Consider the following 27161-nt stretch of genomic DNA (forward strand, 5'->3'; position numbering starts at 1 on the left):
TGCAACAATTGGACTGTAAAAATACATTATGATGGTGAAATCCATCCCAAAGTATCACTCTCAGTAAGAATATAGCACACTGATATAATATCTACCACACTGATTTAATTTAAAATATTTATTCTTGTATTCATTGATAGAATCATAAAACATAGGACAGTACAGTACAAGAACAGGACCTTCGGCCCACAATGTCTGTTCTGAAAATAGTGCCAAAACAATATCTTATCTAGCTGCACATAATCCATATCCCTCCATAACATGTACCAAAAGTCTCTGAAACACCACTGTCGTATCTGCCTCAACCACCAACCCTGGCAGCACGTTTCAGACACTTACTACACAGTGTAAAAAGGTTGTCCTGCACAGTTCCTTTAAACTTTGCCCATCTCACCTTAAAGTTAATTATGTACCATGAAGTTAGTGCTATCATCTACCCAGAATGGTGACCACGACTGCTGTAGAAACACTAGACTGGTTTATTTACACATACATACAAGCACAATCTGCCACAGGCAATGATGGTCCAATTCTACACGGCCATCGTAGAGTCTGTCCTCACCTTCTCCATCATGGTCTGGTTTGGCTCAGCCACCAAGCACGACACCCGGAGGCTGCAGCGAATCGTCCAATCAGCTGAGAAGGTTATTGGCTGCAACCTTCCCTCCATTTTAGAACTGTACACTGCAAGGGCCTGGAAGCGAGCGGGCAAGAACATCTCTGACCCCTCTCATCCTGGCCACAAACTCTTTGAATCACTTCCTTCTGGAAGGCGACTCTAGACTGTCAAAGCTGCCACAGCCAGACATAAAAACAGCTTTTTTCCACTCAATAACCAAAAATCTGTAGCCTCCTTTTGCTCTGATATTTTATTTAATTCACATGTTTAATCAATAATGTTTTATTATTAATGTTTAATGTTTTATGTATCATTTTTAACTGTCACTGTATGTCATGTTGTCACTTGCGGGCGGAGCACCAAGGCAAATTCCTTGTATGCGAATACTTGGCCAATAAACTTATTCAATTCAATTCAACATACGAGGCTTAACTACCAAAGAACACATCAATATTTTAACAAGGATAGGTTTCTGTCTTGTGCAACTGGAGTCAGTTGGACAGGTTTGGAGAGATATGGACCAAGCGCAGGCAAGTGGGACTAGTGCAGCTGGGACATGTTGGCCGGTGTGGGCAAGTTGGCCGAAGGGCCTGTTTCACACTGTATCACTCCATGACTCTATGGACATAAAAGATTATTCAAGCACTGAATGAAAAGCGAAACTGGGTAGGAAGGAGGACATAGCCAATATTCTGCCTTTTAACATTAATGGCCAGAACAATCTCACAGCCTTCACCATAGATATATGCGACTCTGCATTCAAGTATCTTGTTATACACAAATGAAATTAGAAGAATATCTATCTCTCTCTCTCTCGCAAATGGGTGAATAATCTGCAAAATAATTTGAGGGCCCAGAGAAAGTAGCATTTCCTCCTCAGGAACTGAAAAAAGAACTTAGCTTTAGTTTATGGTAGACAAAAATGCTGGAGAAACTCAGCGAGTGAGGCAGCATCTATGGAGCGAAGGAATAGGTGACGTTTGGGTCGGGACCCTTCTTCAAACTGATGTGGTGGGAAGAAGAAAGGAAGAGGCGGAGACAGTAGGCTGTGGGAGAGCTGGGAAGGCGAGGGGAAGGCGGGAGAAATCAAGGACTACCTGAAATTGTTCAATGTTCATACTGCTGGGGTGTAAACTACCCAAGCAAAATCTGAGGTGCTGCTCCTCCAATTTACGATGGGCCTCACTCTGGCCATGGAGGATGCCCAGGACGGAAAGGTTGGATTCGGAATGGGAGGGGGAGTTGAAGCGCTGAGCCACCGGGAGATCAGGTTGGTTAATGCAAACCCAGCTGAGGTGTTGGGCGAAACGATCGCCAAGCCTACTCTTGGTCTCACCAATGTAGAACAGTTGACACCTCGAGCAGCGGATGCAATTAGATGAGGTTGGAGAAGGTGCAGGTGAACCTCTGCCGCACCTGGGAATACTGCTTGGGTCCTTGGATGGAGTCGAGGGGGGAGGTAAAGCGACAAGTGTAGCATTTCCTGCGGTTGCAAGGGAAAGTACCAGGGGAGGGGGTGGTTTCGGTGGGAAGGGACGAATTGACCAGGGAGTTGCGGAGGGAGCGGTCTCTGCGGAAAGCCGAAAGAGGAGGAGATGGGAAGATGTGACCAGTGGTGGGATACCGTTGGAGGTGGCGAAAATGTCGGAGGATTATCTGTGTATATGACGGCTGATAGGGTGGAAGGTGAAGACAAGGGGGACTGTCCTTGTTATGAGGGGGGGGGGATGGGGAGTGAGAGCAGAGCTAAAGGATATAAAGGAGACCCTGGCGATAGCCTTATCTATAGTCGAAGAGGGGAACCCCCGTTCCCGAAATGAGGACATCTACAATGCTCTGGTTTGGAACACCTCATCCTGGGTGCGGATGCAGCGTTATAACTAAATAGATTTAATTTATTGTCACATGTACCAAGGTACAATGAAAAGCTTTTTTGTTGTGTGCAATCCAGTCAGTGGAATCAAGCTGTCCACAGGGCACAGATACAGGAAAAAAGGGAATAACGTTCAGTGCAAGATAAAGTTCAGTCTAGTTCGATTAAAGAGTGTCAGAGGGTCTCCAATGAGGTAGATGGCAGGTCAGGACTGCTCTCTAGTTGGTGATAGGCAGGTTCAATTGCCTATCTTAGCTTATGGAACTTTGTTCAGTTTAGTTTAGAGATACAGCGTGGAAAACAGGCCCTTCGGCCTACCGAGACCTCGCCGTCCAGCGATCCCCGTAAACTAACACTATCCTACACACTAGGGACAATTTACAGATTTCAGATTTGATATGAACAGGGTAAAATCTATTCCATTTAGTTGAACTATGCTTTGAAAGAAAAAAATATTTAACAGAAATACCAGTTTGATGTCTCTTTCAGAAAAAAAAGTGAGGCGGCAAGTAAGAAAAAAAGAAAAGCAGCATTGGTAATTCCAAGCTATTACAGCAGAACACATTGAAAGCATGCCCTTCCACCCAACATGCCCAAGATGGCCCAAATACACTAGTCCCATCTACCTGCGTTTGGCCCATATCCCTCTGGACCTATCCTATCATATACCTGCCCAAACATCTTTTAAATGGTGTTATAATACCTGCCTTAACTACCTCCTCTAGCAGTTTGCTCAACATACTCATCCCCCTCTGTGTAAAAAGGTTGCACTTCAGCTGCCTATTAAATCTTTCACCTCTCTGTCTCCTGGTTTTTGATTTCCTGGGTAAGAGACTTTGCACATTCACCCTATCTGTTTCTCTCATGGTCTTATACACCTCTATAAGATCTATAAGCACTCCAAGTAATAAGGTCCTTGCCTGCCCAACCACCCTCAAGTCCTGGCCATAGCCAATTATGCACCAACTTTAAAATGTGGAGCTCCATACATTTAACTGGCCCCGCAAACAATAACAGAATACTTAGGGAGTTATTTGGAAGGTAATACTAATAGGACAGAATCCTTCAGAGTGACTATTGGTTTGATTTCCTATTATGCTAATAAGTCATCAAAATATATACCCCTTCAGCAAACCAAGGGAAAAAATGTCAATGATTATATTTCAAAACAATATTTGGCAACTAGTTCAAGATTTGTAGAGCAGGGCTATAAATAATTGTGCTTCAAGTATGATAAAGTACTCACGTTGGCCCCAGCGACCAGTCCTTGGATTAAGGTAGTTAGGGTACAAGCCGTGAGGTCTATCCATATTCTTCAAAAGTTTCCGAATATGTAACACCTGCAATAAGTTGTAAAGATGTGCGTCAATGTCATCTTCAGTCATCAGTTTCTTTTACTGCCATTTTAGTTTCACTAATGTTGGTAATTATCGCTCCATAAAAGACAAATGGATTGGATAATGGCCTTTGTCCCTTTGTCTGTCAGATAGGAGTGCAAGTGAGCAAATCGGGCCTTTTCCCATTAGTATTGTTATGTCCAAGCTTTCCCAAGCTCACACACATGTGGTGCGTATTAAGACAAGCAGATTCAAACCAAAGTAGTCCAGACAAAGACACAAAGTGCTGGAGTAACTCAGCAGATCAGGCAGCATCCCTGGAGAACATAGATAGATGATGTTTCAGATTAGGATCTTTCTTTTGACTGACTATGAGAGAGGAAAAAAGCTAGAAGAGAGAATGGGCAGGACAAAGCATGACACACTTTGTCCTGCCCTCCTCTCTTTTAGTTATAAAGCAGTCAAGAAACTTGAATGTTCTACCCATCTGATTGGGAATCTGCAATTACTACATTAGAGACCTACACCGCAAGTAACATGATCCTCAGGAAGCAAGAGAACAAATACCTTATCCATTATCATTGCCAATGCCACATGTTAGCGAGCAAAGCATGTGCCTTGTTGAGAGTCGAGATGCAAGCTGACTGGCCAAAAACGAAGGATCTCATCGACATTGGAATGTTAATCGTCATTCCATATGGGTCTCAGATGAACGATACTTTTGATCAAAGTAGCTAACCTTATGACATCCATTTAAGAAGCACTCAAATTTGAAAATTGTTAATTTCATTCTGAAGACTGCAATTCTATTTCAGAGAAACATTATGCCAAACATAATTTAAAATCTGCTGTGTATGTTCTGTTCATGAAGGTCTAAGCATTTACGCAGCTCGTTGTTGAAATGACCAAATTTGAAGGATTATAAAATAAAATAAACCAATCCAACCTATATTTCAGAATCACTGAACTGTGAAACAGATATGGATTTCTAGCTTTTTCTCCTTTAGAAACAATTCTCAAGATATGGGCAGCATGATATAGGTAGGATTTCTGATTAAGACAATTAATTATCCATAGTGCGACTGATGTGGCAACTTACATCGTTAAATAGCTGGTTGTTCTTTTGTACTGATAATTTAACTATTTATGTAGTCCATTTCTTAAGATAGCAAACAAGTTTCTAGATGTATTTCGCTGGGCACCTTCACTTTAAACTCCAAACACCGACTCCCCTTCCAATTCCCACATTGACCTTTCTGTCCTGGGCCTCCTCCATTGTCAGTGAGGCCAAATGCAAATTGAAGAAACACCACCTCATATTTCACAGGCTGCTTACAACCCAGCGATCTGAAGAAGGGTCTCGATCTGACATGTCACCATTCCTTCTCGCCAGAGATGCTGCCTGAGTTACTCCAGCATTTTGTGTCTACGATATGAATATTGATTTCTCTAACTTCAATTAATCCTTGCATCCCCTCTCTGTCTCTCTCTCTCTCTCTGTTTCTTCTCCACCCTAGTCTTTGTACTAGTTTCACTGTTGTCCTGTTGAGTTTCATTGTCTGTGTAACTTGTTACCACCTAGCCCAAGCCAACAATGGACCATTGTGGGCTCCATCATTACTTGATCACCATTATTCTTTTGCATATCTTTCATTCATTTGTTCTATATCGCCATCTATATCTCTTGTTTCCCTTTCCCCTGACTCTCAGTCTGAAGAAGGGCGTCGACCTTTTCTCCAGAGATGCTGCCTGACCCACTGAGTGTCTATGTCTGGTTTAAACCAGCATCTGCAGTTCCTTCCCACACTAGATTTATTAAATTCAGTTCTATGGTTTAACATGGGAGAATTTAAATTCATGATATTCGTTTTGCAATGCCTATAATAAGACTTAAATCCATAACGATCTTCTGCCCTCAATTCTGTGGTGAAGATTTTATAGACAACTTTAATATACTATTAGGAACAAAGTTATTTTTTTTTCAGGGGCAAATCTACCACTTGATATACTGCTGCAGTACAATATTTAAACGTGAAAAATTGCAAGTCAGCACTCAGTAATTTCTAAAATTATAACAAGAGAGCATTACAATGAGAGGAGCACTGGTTTATAAAATAACAGTGGCGAGCACACACTTACTTTTTTGTAGTAGATGGGGTCGCCTGTCAGGTAGCTCAGATGCACAAACTCCAAATGCAGAGTCCCAAATTCAGACAAAATGCTACTGCCAGCAGATGCCCAGCCCCAGTTCCGTCCAACACCACTGGCAATGCAAGAACCAGGCAAAAACAAACATATAATCACAAAAAGAGCAAAGCTGGTTATCAGATGGTTATGGGTCACTGAAAACTGCAAGCAAACAGGTGACTTCACTTAATCATTCAGGGTATTACCAAATTAAAAGAGGGGAATAATTTAGATTAGATATCTAGGATGTCAAAAACAAAATCTGGTGACCCAAAGAGGCATCACATTTGGCTTTGTCTCTGGCTTGATGTTAAATGTTTATGGTTTGCTGCTTGTCACTATTTCTTCTGTCGATCATCTAAAAGCTGTGTGGAGATCCTCCACTTTGTCAAACCGCCGATAATATTATACGAGTCATCATGACAAATCACCACATCTCTAGATGACATTTGCAACTTCTCACACGTCACTCCCTTTAGGAAGATAGACACAAGATGCTGGAGTAACTCAGGGGGACAGGCAGAGAAGGAATGGGTGTCCTTTCGGGTCGAGAAGTGACCCATTCGTTCTCTCCAGAGATGCTGCTGCTTCCCTTTAGGAAGGTGATATATAGCAACTATAGCACACTCCTTCGTCTCCTGCATAAAACTCCATAAATTTTGGAAAGAAATCTTTGAAATCTTCACAAAATTATTAAAAACAAAACTGGACCACCATACAGAATTGATTATTTTTGGAACCACAGATGCCTGCTCTGAGTTGTCAATATTTCAAAGACGTTTCCTTAACTACGGCCTGATAATGGCAAAAAAACTTATACTCAAAACTTATACTCAAATTTTGGAAAAATGCATCCATCCCAACGCTTAAAATGTGGATCAGAAGCATGAATGAGACGCTACATCTAGAAGATATGAGACTCGTCTTAACAGGAAAATCAGAGCAATTTTTAAAGGTATGGTCTCCATTTATTGATTTATTACTAGTATGGTGCAACACAACTCTTGGAAATAAACCGATTCACGAACTGGGTGATGGGTGTGGTAAGATATGAAGCAGGTTTATCCCTACACAAGGGTCCCCTTTGTCTCTCTTGTTTTCTTTTTCTTCGCTCTTTTCTCTACAATTTTATGGGTTTTGGTCTCTATTTTTCTACAGTCTATCACTTGTTCGCCCCTGGACTGCCCATCTGGTACTCTAGGGGTTTACACATCACTACTTCCTTCACTCTTTTCTTCTTTCGCTCTCTCTCTTTCTTGATCTACCTTTTTCTTGTTAAATTTAAAATAGAAGTTGTACACAAAATGTTTGTCATATGCCACGGTTTATACTACTGTACACTGCTTCTAATAAAATTACAAAAAAAAAGAAAAAAGGGTGATATATTGTCCACAAACTCTCTCAACTATTGCAGTTTAGTTTCTAATAACTTCAATTCAACCAGAATGATTACTCCACACTGTCTAGTTATTTTAATCTAAGAAAGTAACATAGGAAGGATAGATGTAGTTGATGAGCTGGAAGTATACAAGTTCAACTTCCCACCACTTTGCTGTCAATAGTCTTTTTGTTTATCAAGAACTTTGTCATCGATTGTTGCTAACTTTCCCTAGCCTTTTGACATCAACGTTTACACCTGCTGTTCTCTGACTTGGACAACTGTCAATTTTCCAGCTACAAGTCGGCATATAATGCCACGGAATAACCTCAAGCTTGGCCTCAGATTTGTGTTTCATCTATGAAAGCCCAATTCCAAACTTGACAAGAATCTCCATTTTCATCACGTCTAGGTGAGCTCAAAGTCGATGGGAACAACGATGTTCCTTCATGGGCCTCCATACAGTGCCCTCCATAATGTTTCGACCTAGGACAATAGTAGTTTAGTTTAGTAAAGCAGCGAGGGGTTGAAGATATCCACAAAAACTCTAGACGTTGATCCATGCAGGTTTTAAAAACATGGCAGGCACACCATCAGGGCAAAACACTTTACGAGTATTCACTCTCGTGATTCTGGCGCTGAGTTCGATATTTAAGATCACATGGGTATCAGGGGCTGCAGTGCCTTCCATAATGTTTGGGACAAAGACCCATCATTTATTTATTTGCCTCTGTACTCCACAATTCTAGATTTGTAATTTCACCATGTAGAAATTACAGCTGTGTCAATACACAGTTCACCCATTTCAAGGCACCATCATGTTTGGGACACATGGCTTCACATGTGTTTGTAATTGCTCAGGTGTGTTTAATTTCCTCCTTCATGCAGGTATAAGAGAGCTCTCAACACCTAGTCTTTCCTCCAGTCTTTCCATTATCTTTGGAAACTTATATTGCAGTTTATCAACATGAGGACCAAAGTTGTGCCAATGAAAGTCAAAGAAGCCATTGTGAGACTGAGAAATAAGAATAAAACTTAGAAACATCAGCCAAACCTTACACTTACTAAAATCAACTGTTTGGAACATCATTGAGAAGAAAGAGAGCACTGGTGAGCTTACTAATCGCAAAGGGACTGGCAGGCCAAGTAAGACCTCCACAGCTGATGACAGAAGAATACTCTCTATAATAAAGAAAAATGCACAAACACCTGTGCGACAGATCAGAAATACTCTTCAGGAGGCAGGTACGAATTTATCAATCACCATTGTCTGCAGAAAACTTCATGAACAGAAATACAGAGGGAACCCTGCAAGATGTAAACCACTGGTTAGCTGCAAAAATAGGATGGCCGGGTTACAGTTTATCAAGAACTACTTAAAAGAGTAACTACAGTTCTGGAAAAAGATCTTGTCGACAGATGAGACGAAGATTAACATATCAGAGTGATGGCAAAAGCAAAGAGCAAGATGGATGAGAGAAGGAACTGCCCAAGATCCAAAGCATACCACCTCATCTGTGAAACATGGTGGTGCGGGTGTAATGGCCTGGGCATGTATGGCTGCTGAAGGTACTGGCTCACTTATCTTCATTGATGATACAACTGCTGATGGTAGTAGCATAATGAGTTCTGAAGTATATAGACACATCCTATCTGCTCAAGTTCAAACAAATGGCTCAAAACTCATTGGCCGGCGGTTAATTCTACAGCAAGGCAATGATCCCAAACATACTGCTATAGGAACAAAGGAGTTTTTCAAAGCTAAAAAATGGTCATTTCTTGAGTGGCCAAGTCAATCACCCGATCTGAACCCAATTGAGCATGCCTTTTATATGCTGAAGAGAAAACTGAAGGTGACTAGCCTCCAAAACAAGCATAAGCATGGCTGCAATACAGGCCTGGCAGAGCATCACCAGAGAAGACACCCAGCAACTGGTGATGTCCATAAATCGCAGACTTCAAGCAGTCATTGCATCCAATATGCAACTAAATACTAAACATGACTACTTTCATTTACATGACATTGCTATGTCCCAAACATTTTGGTGTCCTGAAATGGGGGGGGACGGGGGGGGGGACAATGTATAAACACAGCTGTAATTTCTACATGGTCAAACCAAAATGTATAAAAATACCATTTATTAAAATCTGACAATGTGCACTTTAACCACATGTGATTTTTTTCTATTACAAATCTCAAATTGTGGAGGACAGAGGCAAATCAATAAATTATGGGTCTTTGTCCCAAACATTATGGAGGGCACCGTAGCCCCCGATACCCATGTGATCTTAAACATCGAGGTCAGCGTCAGAATCACAAGAGTGAATACTCGTAAAGTGTTTTGCCCTGATGGTGTGCCTGCCATGTTTTCAAAACCTGCATGGATCAACGTCTAAAGTTTTTGTGGATATCTTCAACCACTCACTGCTTTACTGGGCTATAGCAGTGACTTGGCTTCTGTTATACTGAGGGCAATGGAGGAGAAGTCACAGGATGGATTTAAGAGAGAGTTAGATAGAGCTCTAGGGGCTAGTGGAATCCAGGGATATGGGGAGAAGGCAGTCACGGGTTATTGATTGGGGACGATCAGCCGTGATCACAATGAATGGCGGTGCTGGCTCGAAGGGCCGAATGGCCTCTCCTGCACCTATTTTCTATGTTTCCATGTTTATGCCAAACTACTATGGTCCTGGGTTAAAAGAATTCTGGTGTCCAAAATGAGCAAGGTAACATGTCTCAACAACTACCAACAATGGCACTCACATTCATTGGGGCATAGTGCTGTGAGTTGGTTATGACGCAAATCAATCTGTGCCTCAGCAATGACTTGAGGCCACTTCTATTTGCCTGCTGCCACAACAGATCAACAGTAGATGCGATCGCAGTTGCTCTTGAATCTTGGAAAACAGAATATGTTCGACAGGCTGTTGTTCATCACTTCACCTTGGTGTTCGACACAATCATCCCTAACAATCTCATCGTCAAACTCAGGGAACTGGGTCTCTGCACCTCCCCATGCAACTAGATCCTTGACTACCTTGTCTGCAGACCTCAATCAGTACACTTCCTCCTCTCTGATCATCAGCACAGGGGCTCGTCAAGGCTGTGTGCTCAGTCCCTCTGCTGCTCTCTATATCCATGACATAAGCCAGACGCAGCTCCAACGCCATCTTTAAATTCACCAATGTTCTAACCGCGGTTGAGCAAATAATGGGCAACAACGAGTCAGCGTACAGGAGGGAGATCAATAATATGATTGAAAGGTGCTGGAACAGTAATCCTGCACTCAACAGTAGCAAGACCAAGGGATTCAGGAAGGGAAAGCTGAGGGGCCATGCATCTACCTTCACCGACAGGACATTGGTGGAGAGAGTCAACGGCTCCAAGTTCCTATGCGTACACATGTCAGATGATGTGTCCAGGACCCAACACAAGGATGCTTTCAGAAAGAAAACACACCAATGCCTCTACTTCGTTAGACAATTGATGAGATTCAGCATGTAGGCGACTACCCGGTCAAGAATGAAGGAGGCTGCAGACAGTAGTAGATATTGGCCAATCCATCACGGGTGCTAACCTCCCTACCATCAAAGGGATCGACAGAAAGTACTCCCTCAAAAGCAGCCAATATCAAAGACCAACACCACCCTGGTTATACTCTCTTCTCCCTCCTACCATCAGGTAGTTCGTACAGGAGCCCGAGAACCATTACTTCCAGCTTCAAGCACAGTTTCTGCACATCAACCATTGGCACAGTTGCTGGAGCTTCTGCATCACAGCGCCAGAGACCTGTCTTCAATCCTGACCTCGAGTGCTGGCTGTATGGAGTTTGCACGTTCTCCCTGTGACTGCGTGGGTTTCCTTCGGGTGCACTGGATTTCTCCCACATGCCAAAGACTTGCGGGTTTGTAGGTTAATTGGCATCAGCAAGTTGTCCCTCGTGTATGAGACAGTGGGATAACATAGAACTAGTGTGAATGGATGGTTGGTGGGATGAAGGCCTGTTTCTATGCTGTACCCTTCAATCAATCAAAACATTCAGCCAGTATATTGGATGATAAATTAAAAATGTTTTTATGTAAAAATAAGACAAATAAATAACAGTGATTTGGATGAGATGCCACATTTCACAGTTTTTTCCACAGGATCTTTACCACCAAGACTTGACCACACCTTAACGTTTCACTGCAATACTGAAGGAGTATTATTTTGCTGCTGCTGCTACTGCTGGTTTTAAAGAAGTACACACACGTGGATACAGTGAATTAAAACGGCATTATTCAGTGAAGAGCACAAATGTAATACAATCAAACATCGCGGGTATAGGTTTTCTCTTGTTATTGATTATCACTGCGTCCAAAGTGGCAAAACTGCCAAAGTAAAAGCCACAAATAAAGCTCCTACAAAATTTGTGAAGCAATGAATGCCGAAACATGAGATACATCGTCCAATTACTTTCATAATTCACGTCACACACATGCCTATGCAAAGGCACTGAAGGAATAACTATAATAATATCAGACAATATGTCACACAGAGTGAGGGTAGCAGATTGATGGCCCCGGGCTTACAACGGCCTTGATGCAGCACCAGGCAATATATGCTGTGCAGTACTGCTCAATTTATCACTGTTGCTAAAAACAACTGAGAATCAACTCAACATGTTTGGGCAAAATCAATTTCATACTACTAATGGGAGAAGCAGGCCAGTTCTTCAACAACTAATGTTCAACTAATGTTGAAGAATTGGAAGAATCAAAAGAAATATTAAAAAAGGAACCTAAACTATTGAACAAATGAATAGTAATTCCACAGTGAATAAGACAGACTTAAAGAACACTATCTTGCAACCTTTTACCCAGAGTATAGGATTCTAGAACCAGAGGTCATAGGTTTAAGTTGAGAGGGGAAAGATTTAAACGGAAAGTGAGGGGCAACTTTTTCAAGCACAGAGTGGTGGGTATATGGAACAAGCTGCCAGAGGAGGTAGTTGAAGCAGGCACCATAACATTTAAAAGACATTGGACAGGTACATGGTTCAGAAAGGTTTAGATGGATCAGGGCTGAACGCAGGCACGTGGGACTAGCGTAGATGGGGCATCTTGGTCGGCATGGACAAGTTGGGCCAAAGGGATTGTTTCTGTGCTGTGTGACTCTCATGCACTTCACATGTTTAAATGCAATAACACTGCCAACAAATATTTTGCCCTTTGCAAGATTTCACAAACAGGACTGAGATGAATGACAGCCAAAAGAGATTGCAGATTTAGACTTTACTTTGGACTTTACAGATACAGTGCGGAACCAGGGGCTTTGGCCCACCGAATCTGTGTCGACCAATGATCACCCTGTACACTAGAACAATTTTACACACTAGGGACAATTTACAATTTTACCGAAGTCAATCAACCTACAAACCTGTACATCTTTGGAGTGTGGGAGGAAACCAGAGCAACCAGAGAGAACTCATGCAGACACAGGGAGAATGTACAACTCCATACAGACTGCACCTGTAATCAGTGTCGAACCCCGATCTCTGGAGCTGTGAGGCGGCAACTCTACTGCCGCACCCATGTTGAAATTTAGAACAAAATCGGGATGCTGGAAGAACTTAGCAGGACAGGGTGCACCTGGGGTGGCAAAAGATGCAAGTTGAGGTTTCAGGTCGAGACCCAGCATCAGGAGGGAGGGGAAACAGGAAAGACCGCTCGTGTTGCTATGTGTAAGAGGGTGGAATCGAAGAGGGTAGATGCTACCATTTTGTGGAGCGCCTGTATTGTGTCCACAATGACCATCCCGAGATTCCAGCTGCATGTCGTTTTAACTCTCCTTCCCATTCCCATGCCAAAAATGATGCCCCATCTACACTAGTCCCACATGCCTGCATTTGGTCCATATCCCTCCTTTCCTGTCCATGTACCTGTCCAAATGTCTAAAAGTTGTTATGGTACCTGCCTTAGCTACTCCCTCTGGCAGCTTGTTTCATATACCTGCCACCATCTGAGCGGAAAAAGTTACCCTTCAGCTTCCTACTTCATCTTTCTCCTCTCTCCTTAAACCTATGTCCTCTGGTTCTTGTTTCCCCTACACTTATTAAAATACTTATCTATTCCCCTCATGATCGTACACACCTCTATAAGATGGGATAAGTTAGCAGATAAATTAAAACACACACCAACAAAAACAGCAGTAAGTTGGTAACATGGCTCCTCTTTGGATCATGCAATGCAGTTTAGTGTTACACGTCGTTGCTGGGCATGTCTGCTCCAGAACATGTTACCAAGACTTTACCTTCTCCTCATAAACAGGATTTCCTAATAAACAGGAAATGTGTAGGAACTCCAAATGAAGAGAGCCAAACTCTGCAAGAATGCTGGCTCGCTGAGAGGCCCACACATAATTACGGCCTATCCCACTGAAAAGAGAGAGTCAGGTTTAGTTATACATGGCACCTCCTCTCCCACTTCTGTTTCCAATGTGTGCAATGCCCCTTGGCCACAAACACAACTAGAAAGACTATATTTGCAAATCTATATTGCTGATCTCACCTCTCACATTCTGCAAAAAAACACAGCAAAGCATGCTTTTAAATGCAACTCCTACAATATTAACCCAACTGATTTGGCAATCCAGCTTAGTTTAGTTTAGAGATACAGCATGGAAACAGGCCCTTCAGCCCACTGAACTCATTCTGACCAGCAATCACTCGTACACTAGTCCTATCCTGCACACAAGGGACAATTTTACAGAGGCCAATTAACCTACAAACCTGCACATCTTTGGAATGTGGACAGAAACTGGAGCAACCGGAGGAAACCCGCACGGTCACAAGGAGAACGTACAAATTCCATCCAGACAGCACCTATGGTCAGGATCGAACCAGAGTATCTGGCACTGTACGACATCAACCCTACCACTACTCCACTCTGCCAGCCTCTTGCATTAATTTGGAGGAGAGATGGAAGATTGCAACTGCATTTGCATCCAGATTTTCCTAGATTTCTAACCTGGCAAAAAAAAAACATATGCCATTCAATGTACCCAAACTCCGAATCAAAGAATGAGAAGAAATGAGAAAACAACTACAGAATATTGTTGAGAAGATGCAAGGAACTGCAGATGCTGGTTTACAAATAAAAACCACAAAGTACTGGAGTAACTCCGCAGATCAGGCAGCATCGCTGGCAGAAGGGACCCGACCCAAAATAACACTTTTACATGTCTCCCAAAGATGTGCAGGAAGGAACTGCAAATGCTGGTTTAAACTGAAGATAGACACAAAATGCTGGAGTAACTCAGCGGGGCAGGCAGCATCTCTGGAGAGAAGGAAAGGGCGACGTTTCGGGCCAAGACCCTTCTTCAGACTACAGTCAGGGGAAAGGGAAATTAGATAGAGACGATATAATATAGAACAAATGAAAGAAAGATATGCAAAAAAGTAACAATGATAAAGGAAACAGCCCATCGTTAGCTGTTTAGTTTAGTTTAGTTCAGAGATACAGCGCGGAAACACGCTCTTCGGCCCAGCGGGTCCGCACCGACTGCACATTAAAACTATCCTACACCCACTAGGGACTTTTTTTAAATTTACCAAACCAATTAACCCACAAACATGTACGTCTTTGGAGTGTGGGAGCAAATCGGAGATCTCAGAGAAAACCCACGCAGGTCACAGGGAGAATGTACAAACTCCGTACAGACAGCACCCATAGTCTGGATCGAACCTGGGTCTCCGGCGCTACATTCGCTGTAAGGCAGCAACTCTACTGCTGCGCCAACGTGACAGTGTGCGGTGAGAACGAGAAACTGGCATGAGGTTGTTGGGGGAGTGATGGAGAGAGAGGGAATGCAGGGGTTACTTGAAGCTAGAGAAATCAACATTCAAATCATTGGGTTGTGAGCTGCCCACGCGACATGTGAGATGTTATTCCTCCAATTTGCGTTTAGCCTCACTCTGACAATGGAGGAGACTTAGGACAGGAAGGTCAGTGTGGTAATGGGAATGGAAATTAAAGTATTTAACCAGGAGGTCAGGTAGGTCCAGGAGGACTGAGCGATGGTGTTCAGCCGATACCCAGGGATGCCACCTCACCCACTGAGTTACTCCTGCACTGCGTGGTTTTTTTTAAAACAGGAAAAAAATGTTATCACCAGCATAATTTTGGAGCAAAGCAGCATCTCATTGCAGTTCATTACCATTACTTTGGAAACAATGCTTCTTTCCTCACAGACCACCATCACCTCATGAATTAATCCTGGACTTTTCTATATATCAATATGGTGGGTAACTGGACTTTTCTATTTATCAATATGGTGGGTAACGCAGCACATCAAACGTAAAATACGGGCAACATCACAACTAAAATTAGGACGATAGGCAAACAAATTTGCCCAGGCCTCAAAAAAACAAATAAATAAGTCTTCCAATCACTGGAATTGCAAGAAGCTGTCTTTCACATATCCAGCATTTCTAGACATGCTACTATTTGTGATCCTTTCTACAACAATTTGGGATATAATTTATAGGGACATTTGTTTACTGTTTACCTAATGCAGTCGGAGAGAGAGATAATCCCAAGTGTAAATATGCAGTGAACCATTAGATAACAAAGTGCTCATCCACAATTCCAAATAATGACTTTGTTCGTAATATCACATAATAATTTTCAAAGGCATCACAGTTCATTGCCTGCTTTACATCATATGCTATTTTAATTAGAGAACAATAGACACAACAAAAGCCGTGTTCATTGGTGCCTGTATCATTGGTGCTGAAGTGGAGATGGTCGAGAGTTTAAAGTAAATATATCCAACCTGATCCAACCTCATTTACTGTATGGTCAAGAAAGCACATCTGTTTCTTCAGAAGACTCAGGAAATTTGTCATGTCTCCAATGATTCCTACTACTTTGTGCAAATCCAGAGCCAACAAGATCATGGGGGACCCCTTCCACCCCAGCAACAGACTGTTCCAGCTGCTACGGTCAGGCAAACGCCTCCGTTGCCATGCTGTGAAAACAGAGAGGATGAAAAGGAGTTTCTTCCCAGAGACCATTAGGACTGTATACTCCTATTTCACCAGGTGCTAACTTACTGTACCAATTTACTGTTGTCTTTTTTTAATCGCTGTTTTTTCTTTTTCCCCCCCACAAATATGTAATTACTGATTCTGTTCCATTCGGTTTTGTCGTTTTTTTGCACAATCCGCAAGCATTGCCACTTTTCATTTCACCGCACATCTCGTATTATGCGTATGTGATGAATAAACTTGACTTGACTACTTTCTACAATAAGCATCCTATCAGGATACAACACAGCTTGGTCAGGGCAACAGTTTTGTCCAAAACCAAAATAAATTGCAGAGTGTTGTGAATGCATCTCGGTCCATCACACAAACCTGCCTTGCTGTCTCCTCCCACCCATCAACTCTATCTACTCTTCAGGCTGCCTTGAGACAGCACCCAATATACACACAATGGTCAAGCACAGCTTCTTCCATTTTATCACTCTTGAATGGACCTCTCATTAACAAAGGATCAACTCCAGGCCTTCCAATCTACCTCTCTGCAGCCCAAGCACATTTTGTTTTAACCTCCACTTTCTCTGTAGCTGTAATACTATATTCTGCATTGTTCTTTTTCTCTCTTCCACTACCTATGTGCTAATGGCATGATTTGCCCAGAGGGCACACAAATAAAGATTTTTCATCATCTGAAGTTCAATGCAATAGTTCAATGGTACATTATTGTCACATGTACCGTGATGCAGTGAAATGATTTGTTTTGCATAAAACCCAGTAAAATCATATTCTACATAAGCACAATCATGTGCGCATGCATACACACACACACTCCAAAATCAATACAGTTGGTGCCCAGGCGACTCTCTACGTGCTAGTTCCAGAAGTGGATCTGCAATCACCCATTACACAGATGACAATGATTGCAATTATCACAAAACAACAGTAATCACTTGGACGCCAAACTTAAAGTTTACATCTATTTTCATATAATTCGCTCGGCGACTTTCCCCAGTACATGAAGCTACACAGTGTGCCACGATTCTCTGAAAGTATTCTTAAGAGTGGCAGAATGGGATGCTATTAAAAATCTACACATTGAGGAAAGGCTCACAATATAGAACCCTGTCTTGTCTCTGCTATCCTGAAGGTGAAAGTTTAAAATGCTACACTTTTGGTGGAATATTCTATATCTTATTCACAATATGTCCATCCACTTTGTGCCAATGAGTTAGTTTTTAAAGATACAGCATGGAAACAGACCTTTGGCTCACTGAGTTCACGCTGACCAGCGATCACCCGTACGCTAGTCCTATTCTAAGGACAATTTACAGAAGCTCATTAACCAATAAACCTGCACTTCTTTGGAAGATGGGAGGAAACCGGAGCACCCGAAGGAAAGCCACGCTGTCACAGGGAGAATGCATAAACTCTGTACAGATAGCACCCGAGGTCAGGATCGAACCCAGGTTTCTGCGCCAATGTGCTGTGACTAATTTGTTTTCAAGTGAATTCAACTTTAAATATATAAATTGACAATAAAGGTCACTGAATTAAACTATCATACCTCCACATGAAAAAATAGAATTCACATTGGATATTTAACAAAGATGGGACAAACATTGCGAATGAGGAATGAATCAAACTACTAAAATACTAGCATGTTAAACCTATAGCAGCTGGATGGCAGAGTCAATCCTGCATTCCCTACTGTGATCATTGCCCTAGCATCTAGATTTTTTTTTAAATTGCAGTATACTGTCGGGTTGAATCAACACTAGGTTTGGTAACAGTTCTGCCCAAGACTGCAAGAAAATAGAGTTGTAGATGTGGATGCAGACCAGAGTCCTCACCACGTGACTCCATGCCGCCCTTATAAAGCAACCAATTCAGAGACTTGACCCAACCCGGTCATTCCTTCTTCTCCCTACTCCCATCCGGCAGAAGATACAGATGCTTGAAAGTATGCACCACCAGACTCGGGAACAGCTTCTTCCAGGCTTCATCCAACGATCTGTCCATAACCTCTGTCCATAACTATCCGATTCACCTCAACCCCATTTCAAACGTTGGGCTTTGTCTCTGGAACTGATGTGCTGTAATGCTGAAAACGGTATTTTGCACTCTGTATCTTCCCCTTTGCTCAATCTATGTTATCCTGTATCTATACATTGTAAATGTCTCGATTGTAATTATGTATTGTTTCCGCTGACTGGATAGCATGCAAAAAAAGCTGCTCAATGTACCTAGGTACACGTGACAATAAACCAAACCCGGGCATCGGAGATGTCCTCATTCTTCAGGTAACGAGGGTTCCCCTCTTCGACTATAGATCTCACCAGGGTCTGCTCTATATCCCATAGCTCCGCTCTCACTTCCCATCGCCCCATTCGTAATAAGGACAGAGACCCCTTGTCCTCACCTTCCACCCTACCAGCCGTCACATACAACAGATAATCCTCCAACATTTTCGCCACCTCCAACAGGATCATAACCACTGGCCACATCTTCGCATCTCAGATTCCGATTCAACTTTAATTGTCATTGTCAGTACAGAGACAACGAAATGCAGTTAGCATCTCCCTGGAAGAGCGACATAGAATATGATTTCAATAAATGAATCTATTTACATGCATACAGTCATAGTGTTTTTCCTGTGGGAGGAGTGTCCCGGGGGGGGGGGGGGGTGATTGGCAGTCACCGAGGTACATTGTTGAGCAGTGTGACAGCCGCAGGGAAGAAGCTGTTCCTGGTCCGGCAACGGAGAGACCTGTAGCGCCTTCCAGATGGTAGGAGGGTAAACAGTCCATGGTTGGGGTGAGAGCAGTCCTTGGAGATGCTGAGCGCCCTTCGCAGACAACGCTTGCTTTGGACAGACTCAATGGAGGGGAGCGAGGAACCGGTGATGCGTTGGGCAATTTTCACCACCCTCTGCCGTGCTTTCCGGTCGGAGACAGAGCAGTTGCCATACCATACTGTGATACAGTTGGTAAGGATGCTCTCGATGGTGCAGCGGTAGAAGTTCACCAGAATCTGAGGAGACAGATGGACCTTCTTCAGTCTCCTCAGGAAGAAGAGACGCTGGTGAGCCTTCTTGACCAGAGTTGAGGTATTGTGGGTCCAAGAGAGGTCATCGGAGATGTTGAGCCCCAGGAACCTGAAGCTGGAAACACGTTCCACCTCCGTCCCGTTGATGTGGATGGGGGTGGGATCTCCTCCCCTTTCGGCTTTCCGCAGAGACCGCTCCCTCCGCAACTCCTTGGTCAATTCATCCCTTCCCACCCAAACCACCCCCTGTACAGATACGCCTCCCCTGGTACAGACACCCCTCCCCCTTCTTTGCAACCGCAAGAAATGCTACACTTGTGGCTTTACCTCCCCCCTCGACTCCATCCAAGGACCCAAGCAGTCTTTCCAGGCGAGGCACCTCCTCCAATCTCATCTATTGCATCTGCTGTTCTCGGTGTCAACTGCTCTACATTGGTGAGACCACGTGCAGGCTTGGCGATCGCTTCGCCCAACACCTCCGCTCAGTTCGCATTAACCCTGATCTACCGGTGGCTCAGCACTTCAACTCCCCCTCCCATTCCAAATCCGACCTTTCTGTCCTGGGCCTCCTCCATGTCCCACCGCAAATTTGAGGAGCAGCACCTCATATTTTGCTTGGGTAGTTTACACCCCAGTGGCATGAACATTGACTTCTCCAATTTCAGGTGGTCCTTGCTTTCTCCTTCTTTCCCCTCCCCTTCCCAGCTCTCCCACAGCCCACTCTCCGCCTCTTCCTTTTTTCTTCCCCATCCCCCCCCCCCCCACCCACATCAGCCTGAAGGGTCTCGACCCGAAACATCACCTATTCCTTCGCTCCATAGCTGCTGCCTCACCCGCTGAGTTTCTCCTGCATTTCTGCAGTTCTTTCTTAAACTGATTTTATTAATGTATTGTACTATCTGATCTGTTGCAAGCAAAACAAAGATTTTCAGTGTGCCTCAGTACATGAAATAAACTCAATAATAATAAACCTAAGTGTGTGAGGCAGGAGGCAGAGAATGGTAGCACTCTGACCCAAAATGTAGGGGAGAGAGAAGAAAAAGACAATAAACAGAGAATAAGAGAGGGTGGGTTTCTTAAATGTGTATATTTTAATGCTAGGAGCATTGTAAGAAAGGTGGATGAACTTAAAGCCTGGATTGACACCTGGAAGTATGATGTTGTGGCGATCAGTGAAACATGGTTGCAGGAGGGCTGTGATTGGAAATTAAATATTCCAGGATTTCGTTGCTTCAGGTGTGATAGAATTGGAGGGGCAAGAGGTGGAGGTGTTGCATTGCTTATCAGGGGAGATATTACAGCAGTGCTTTGGCAGGATAGATTAGAGGGCTCGTCTAGGGAGGCTATTTGGGTGGAACTGAGAAATGGGAAAGGGGTAGCAACACTTATAGGGGTGTATTATAGACCGCCAAATGGGGAGCGAGAATTGGAAGAGCAAATATGTAAGGAGATTGCAGATATTAGTAGTAAGCACAAGGTAGTGATTGTGGGAGATTTCAATTTTCCACACATAGACTGGGAAACACATTCTGTAAATGGGCTGGATGGGTTGGAGTTTGTAAAATGTGTGCAGGATAGTTTTTTGCAGCAATACATAGAAGTACCTACTAGAGAAGGGGCGGTTCTGGACCTCCTGTTAGGAAATGAGACGGGTCAGGTGGCAGAGGTATGCGTTGGGGAACAGTTCGGGACCAGTGATCACAATACCATTAGTTTCAATATAATTATGGAGAGGGTCAGAACTGGACCTAGGGTTGAGATTTTTGATTGGGGAAAGGCTAACTTTGAGGAGATGCGAAAGGATTTAAAAGGAGTAAATTGGGACAGTTTGTTTTATGGGAAAGATGTGGAAGAGAAATGGAGGACATTTAAAGGTGAAATTTTAAGAGTACAGAATCTTTATGTCCCTGTTCGGTTGAAAGGAAATAATAAAAATTGGAAAGAGCCATGGTTTTCAAGGGAAATTGGACACGGTTCGGAAAAAGAGAGAGATCTACAATAATTATAGGCAGCATGGAGTAAATGAGGTGCTTGAGGAGTATAAAGAATGTAAAAAGAATCTTAAGAAAGAAATTAGAAAAGCTAAAAGAAGATATGAGGTTGCTTTGGCAAGTAAGGTGAAAGTAAATCCAAAGGGTTTCTACAGCTATATTAACAGCAAAAGGATAACGAGGGATACAATTGGTCCATTAGAGAGTCAGAGTGGACAGATATCTACAGAGCCAAAAGAGATGGGGGAGATATTGAACAATTTATTTTCTTCGGTATTCACCAAGGAGAAGGATATTGAATTATGTGAGGTAAGGGAAACAAGTAGAGTAGCTATGGAAACTATGAGATTCAAAGAAGAGGAAGTACAGACACTTTTGAGAAATATAAAAGTGGATAAGTCTCCAGGTCCGGACAGGATATTCCCTAGGACATTGAGGGAAGTTAGTGTAGAAATAGCAGGGGCTATGACAGAAATATTTCAAATGTCATTAGAAACGGGAATAGTGCCGGAGGATTGGCGTACTGCGCATGTTGTTCCATTGTTTAAAAAGGGGTCTAAGAGTAAACCTAGCAATTATAGACCTGTTAGTTTGACGTCAGTGGTGGGCAAATTAATGGAAAGGATACTTAGAGATAATATATATAAACATCTGGATAAACAGGGTCTGATTAGGAACAGTCAACATGGATTTGTGCCTGGAAGGTCATGTTTGACTAATCTTCTTGAATTTTTTGAAGAGGTTACTCGGGAAATTGATGAGGGTAAAGCAGTGGATGTTGTATATATGGACTTCAGTAAGGCCTTTGACAAGGTTCCTCACGGAAGGTTGGTTAAGAAGGTTCAATTGTTGGGTATTAATGGTGGAGTAGCAAGATGGATTCAACAGTGGCTGAATGGGAGATGCCAGAGAGTAATGGTGGATGGTTGTTTGTCAGGTTGGAGGCCAGTGACTAGTGGGGTGCCACAGGGATCTGTGTTGGGTCCACTGTTGTTTGTCATGTACATCAATGATCTGGATGATGGTGTGGTAAATTGGATTAGTAAGTATGCAGATGATACTAAGATAGGTGGCGTTGTGGATAATGAAGTAGATTTTCAAAGTCTACAGAGATTTATGCCAGTTGGAAGAGTGGGCTGAAAGATGGCAGATGGAGTTTAATGCTGATAAGTGTGAGGTGCTACATCTTGGCAGGACAAATCAAAATAGGACGTACATGGTAAATGGTAGGGAATTGAAGAATGCAGGTGAACAGAGGGATCTGGGAATAACTGTGCACAGTTCCCTGAAAGTGGAATCTCATGTAGATAGGGTGGTAAAGAAAGCTTTTGGTGTGCTGGCCTTTATAAATCAGAGCATTGAGTATAGAAGTTGGGATGTAATGTTAAAATTGTACAAGGCATTGGTGAGGCCAATTCTGGAGTATGGGGTACAATTTTGGTCGCCTAATTATAGGAAGGATGTCAACAAAATAGAGAGAGTACAGAGGAGATTTACTAGAATGTTGCCTGGGTTTCAGCAACTAAGTTACAGAGAAAGGTTGAACAAGTTAGGGCTTTATTCTTTGGAGCGCAGAAGGTTAAGGGGGGACTTGATAGAGGTCTTTAAAATGATGAGAGGGATAGACAGAGTTGACGTGGATAAGCTTTTCCCACTGAGAGTAGGGAAGATTCAAACAAGGGGACATGACTTGAGAATTAAGGGACAGAAGTTTAGGGGTAACATGAGGGGGAACTTCTTTACTCAGAGAGTGGTGGCTGTGTGGAATGAGCTTCCAGTGAAGGTGGTGGAGGCAGGTTAGTTTTTATCATTTAAAAATAAATTGGATAGTTATATGGACGGGAAAGGAATGGAGGGTTATGGTCTGTGCGCAGGTATATGGGACTAGGGGAGAATACGTGTTCGGCACGGACTAGAAGGGTCGAGATGGCCTGTTTCCGTGCTGTAATTGTTATATGGTTATATGGTTAAACCTGAACAGGATTCTATTAAAAAATCTAAACGTTAAGGAAATAATCACAATATGAAATACTGATCTCTGAAATACTATTACTATAAATTTAAGATGCCCACTTTTGGTGGAATATTTCACAATCTTTGTCCATCCACCATGCTAAATGAACCATATGACATTTATTTTTTCATTTGAGGTATGATTGTTTCATTTTTATCAAACGTTATTGCCAATTTGTATATTTTATGATATTTTCAATAAAAAACATTAATTATATGTATTCTTCCATGAAATAATCTCCTTTTTTAGAATAACCATCAAATTATAGTTTGACAGTAAACATGAGAGTCAGTGACACTCAGATATCAATTTAGATCAAATCAGCAAGTAAAATGTAAAACAATTAAATCGTTTTGTAATTGAGTAAGAAATGTCTTGCAGTTTTCAGCATATTTGGGAATGCTATAAGCCCTATTTAATTGTAGTCATATTGCATTTGCAAATCCACATATAGTTTGTATTATAAATATGCAAGCCACCAATCAGAACAGATTACTGCCCGGATTTAACAACTTCTCAGTATTGGCAAAGCATTTTCCAGTCCCACACAACATACATGCACAGAACACAAGCAGTAAACATGCATGATTGTCCATGCATAAATATGATCACACCAAAGTCACTCATTGCACATGAAAACTGGTTTTGAAGAAACATTTTAAACTTAAGGACTGTGAGGAAAAAGGTGATTTTGTATTTGAACAATATTGCAGATGGTTTGTTGCTCTCATCAAATATTCTTCACGTACTGACAGACAATTATATTGTCACCTGTGAACTGCGGTAAAGGTATGTAACCAACCATTCTGCAGATTCCAAGCCTCCTTACTTTAGAACAGGGGTCGGCAGCCTTGTTCAGCATAGGGGCCGGGACGCATGTCTGTGAGCGGATGGCAGGCCACATCTATAACATATACACATGGATCCCGCCCCCAGCCCGCCCCGGATGGCAGGCATCAAATCACATGTTCACAGAAGGTAGACAAAAATGCTGGAGAAACTCAGCGGGTGAGACAGCCTCATGCAATGCTTGCATGTCTCACCCGCTGAGTTTCTCCAGCATTTTTGTCTACCTTCGATTTTTCCAGCATCTGCAGTTCTTTCTTAAACGTTCACAGAAGGTGCGCGGCCGTGCCGGCGGCTTTGCGCAGGATGCGGTACAGACAGAGCTCGGCCGCGCTTGGCTGGCGGATGATTACAGGGAAAAAGAATCCGCCTGCGGGCTAGATGATTTTGGGCCGGGCACCGTAGGTTGCCGACTCCTGCTTTAGGAGATGGTGGGATTAAGATGGCTGTAAGGCAAGAGTAGGGAGAATGCAGGGGTGTACACATTGTGCAAGCCAGCTCACCTCTTTAGATTCACCATTGCCCAAGGGATACCTGTGGGGGTGTTAAAGGAAGGCAGCAGCTTCTCAGCAAGTTGTGCAGCTTTCTGCTTAAACACCTGGAAAAGCAAAGGAGATTTTTTTTCAAAATACGTACACGATACTTTCACCAGAAGTAAAGCATGAGCAGTTACAATATTTAGACTTTTCACAGGCATCGTAGAGTGAGAATAAGTGAACTGAAGTTGATTTCAATCTGTGCAACTTTCTGGACCCCATGCACTAAACATAACAATTAAGGTTCCACATTTTTTCATATAGCTCTCTGTATCAGTCTCATCCAGGAGGCCAGTATCCAGTTATATTAACATTCCACTGCAAGGCTAAATGCAATTTAAAAATGCTACATTTCAAATGCTAGAAATATGAAACAAATCAGAAAACGTTGCAAATTCTCAGATGGTCACGCCACAACAGAGCTAACTTTTTGGCTGGAGATTCTTAAGTCAAAATGGGAAAGTTAAAATGTAACTCTTAAAGATTGTGGCACAGCGGTGGAGTTGCTGCCTCGCATTGACAGAGACCTGGGGTCGATCCTGACCACAGGCACTGTCTGTACGGAGTTTGACGTTCTCCCTGTGACCACCTGAGGTTTCTCCGCATGCTCCGAAACCCGGATTTCCTCCAACATTCCAAAGATGAGCAGGTATGTACGTTAATTGGCTTCTGTAAATTTCCCTTAGCATGCAGCGTGGCATAGCTAGTGTACGGGTGATTGATGGTCAACGTGGACAGTGGGCTGAAGGGCCTGTTTCCATACTGTATCTCTAAACTAAACTTAATATCAAATCACAAATGATCGAAAATCAGTGTGGAGCAATTGGATATTACAAAGGGAATGGCAGTGTAGGTTGTAACCAGGGTTGTTAGACACAAAGTGCTGGAGTAACTCAGCTGTCAGGCAGAATCTCTGGACAAAAGGAATAGGTAACTTTTTGGTTCAGAGCCCTTCTTCAGCCTGGACTGAAAGCCTTCTTCAGATTGTAATCAGGGTTGTTATGTGGCTGGCTTGCCAAGGTAGGATAGTTACAGGGTGAGAAAGTTTAGTTTATTGTCATGTGTACTGAGGTACAGTGAAAAGCTTTTTTGTCGTGTGCTATCCAGTCTGTGGAAAGACTATACATGATAACAATCAAGCCGCCCACAGTGTACAGATACAGAATGACGGGAATAATGTTTAGTGCAAGATAGTCCAGTAGAGTCCGATTAAATTAGTCAGAGGGTCCCCATCTTGCAAAGAAGATAGGTATGATAAAAGAAATAGGTAAAAAATAAATCAAATAGACAAAAAAATTACAGATGGATGACTTGCAGCAAGGAAGTCGGTGAACTCTATATCAAGTCCAGAAGATTCCTTGGGAAGATTAGTGTAACCCTTGCACATGGGATTGTACAATATATAGGACGCCAGAAACACGTGTGGTACTAGTTTCCACCTCAGGAGGCAGCTTAACATCACCACTTCAAGAGTAACATGGGAGAGATAATAAATGTCGGCTTGGTAACGTCTACACAATTAGAGATTGAGAAACATTTCTACCCCACTGGGGTCGTTGGACTTTATCACTGAAACGCATGTCCTACAATGCTGAGAACTATATTCGGCACAATGGATCTTTCCTTTTGTTTCGCCTATTGTACTTGAGATTGTTATGAATTTATGTCCATATGGTATATCTGACCCGTTTGGATAGCATGTAAAGCACAGCTTTTCGCTGGATCTCGGTACGCTTGACAATAAAACCTAAACCTAAATCTAAATTTAAATGCTTTAAATATAGAAAAATATGCTGGCTTTCACCTAGGCATAAATTGGGGTAGCTTGGATGTTAAACAAATTATGTGCAGGTGAAATGCAGTAATCAGTGAATATCTAAAGTTAAAAATGCAAAAGGTTTAGAAGAAACTTAAAAGGTTTAAGTTGGCTATGACACGTGTACCGAGGTACAGTGGATACGATCTAAACTGATATACATATATAAACAGTGTGATCAAATTAAAATTCCCCTTATGGCAATATAAATTAATTTCTAACATAGCTATAATAGGGTTATGGAAATGTTTATCAAATTAAGAGATTTTCAAAAGAGACTTGCAATACTTATTCGATATTACTTTCCCCCTTCAGAATGAAGCTCACAGTCGCACTCATCTCAGTTCCCCACCCCATTTTAGCACCAGCTCCTTCCTACATCTCTAGCTAGGCAGAATGGAAATTTGTTGTTGCGATTAATTGGGATTGAAGCGAGGAAACAAAAATTACTGTGTGACATAAATGCATCATTAATTCACCAGCTGCTATTTAGCCG

General features: G+C 42.5%; 1 protein-coding gene across 1 annotated transcript in view; it reads right to left on the minus strand.

The window, feature by feature from the left end:
• Positions 1-27161, minus strand: part of man1a2 (mannosidase alpha class 1A member 2) — a 128164-nt gene that overhangs the window by 33248 nt on the left and 67755 nt on the right. Inside the window, exons 5-7 of the mRNA XM_033033473.1 lie at positions 24817-24911; positions 5969-6092; positions 3739-3832 (exon numbers count right to left, since the gene is read on the minus strand). Coding sequence (XP_032889364.1) covers positions 3739-3832; positions 5969-6092; positions 24817-24911 — 313 coding nt within the window. The remainder of the gene's footprint in view (positions 1-3738; positions 3833-5968; positions 6093-24816; positions 24912-27161) is intronic.

This window comes from Amblyraja radiata, chromosome 14 (genome assembly GCF_010909765.2).
Source record: "Amblyraja radiata isolate CabotCenter1 chromosome 14, sAmbRad1.1.pri, whole genome shotgun sequence".
NCBI classification, from domain to species: Eukaryota; Metazoa; Chordata; class Chondrichthyes; order Rajiformes; family Rajidae; genus Amblyraja; species Amblyraja radiata.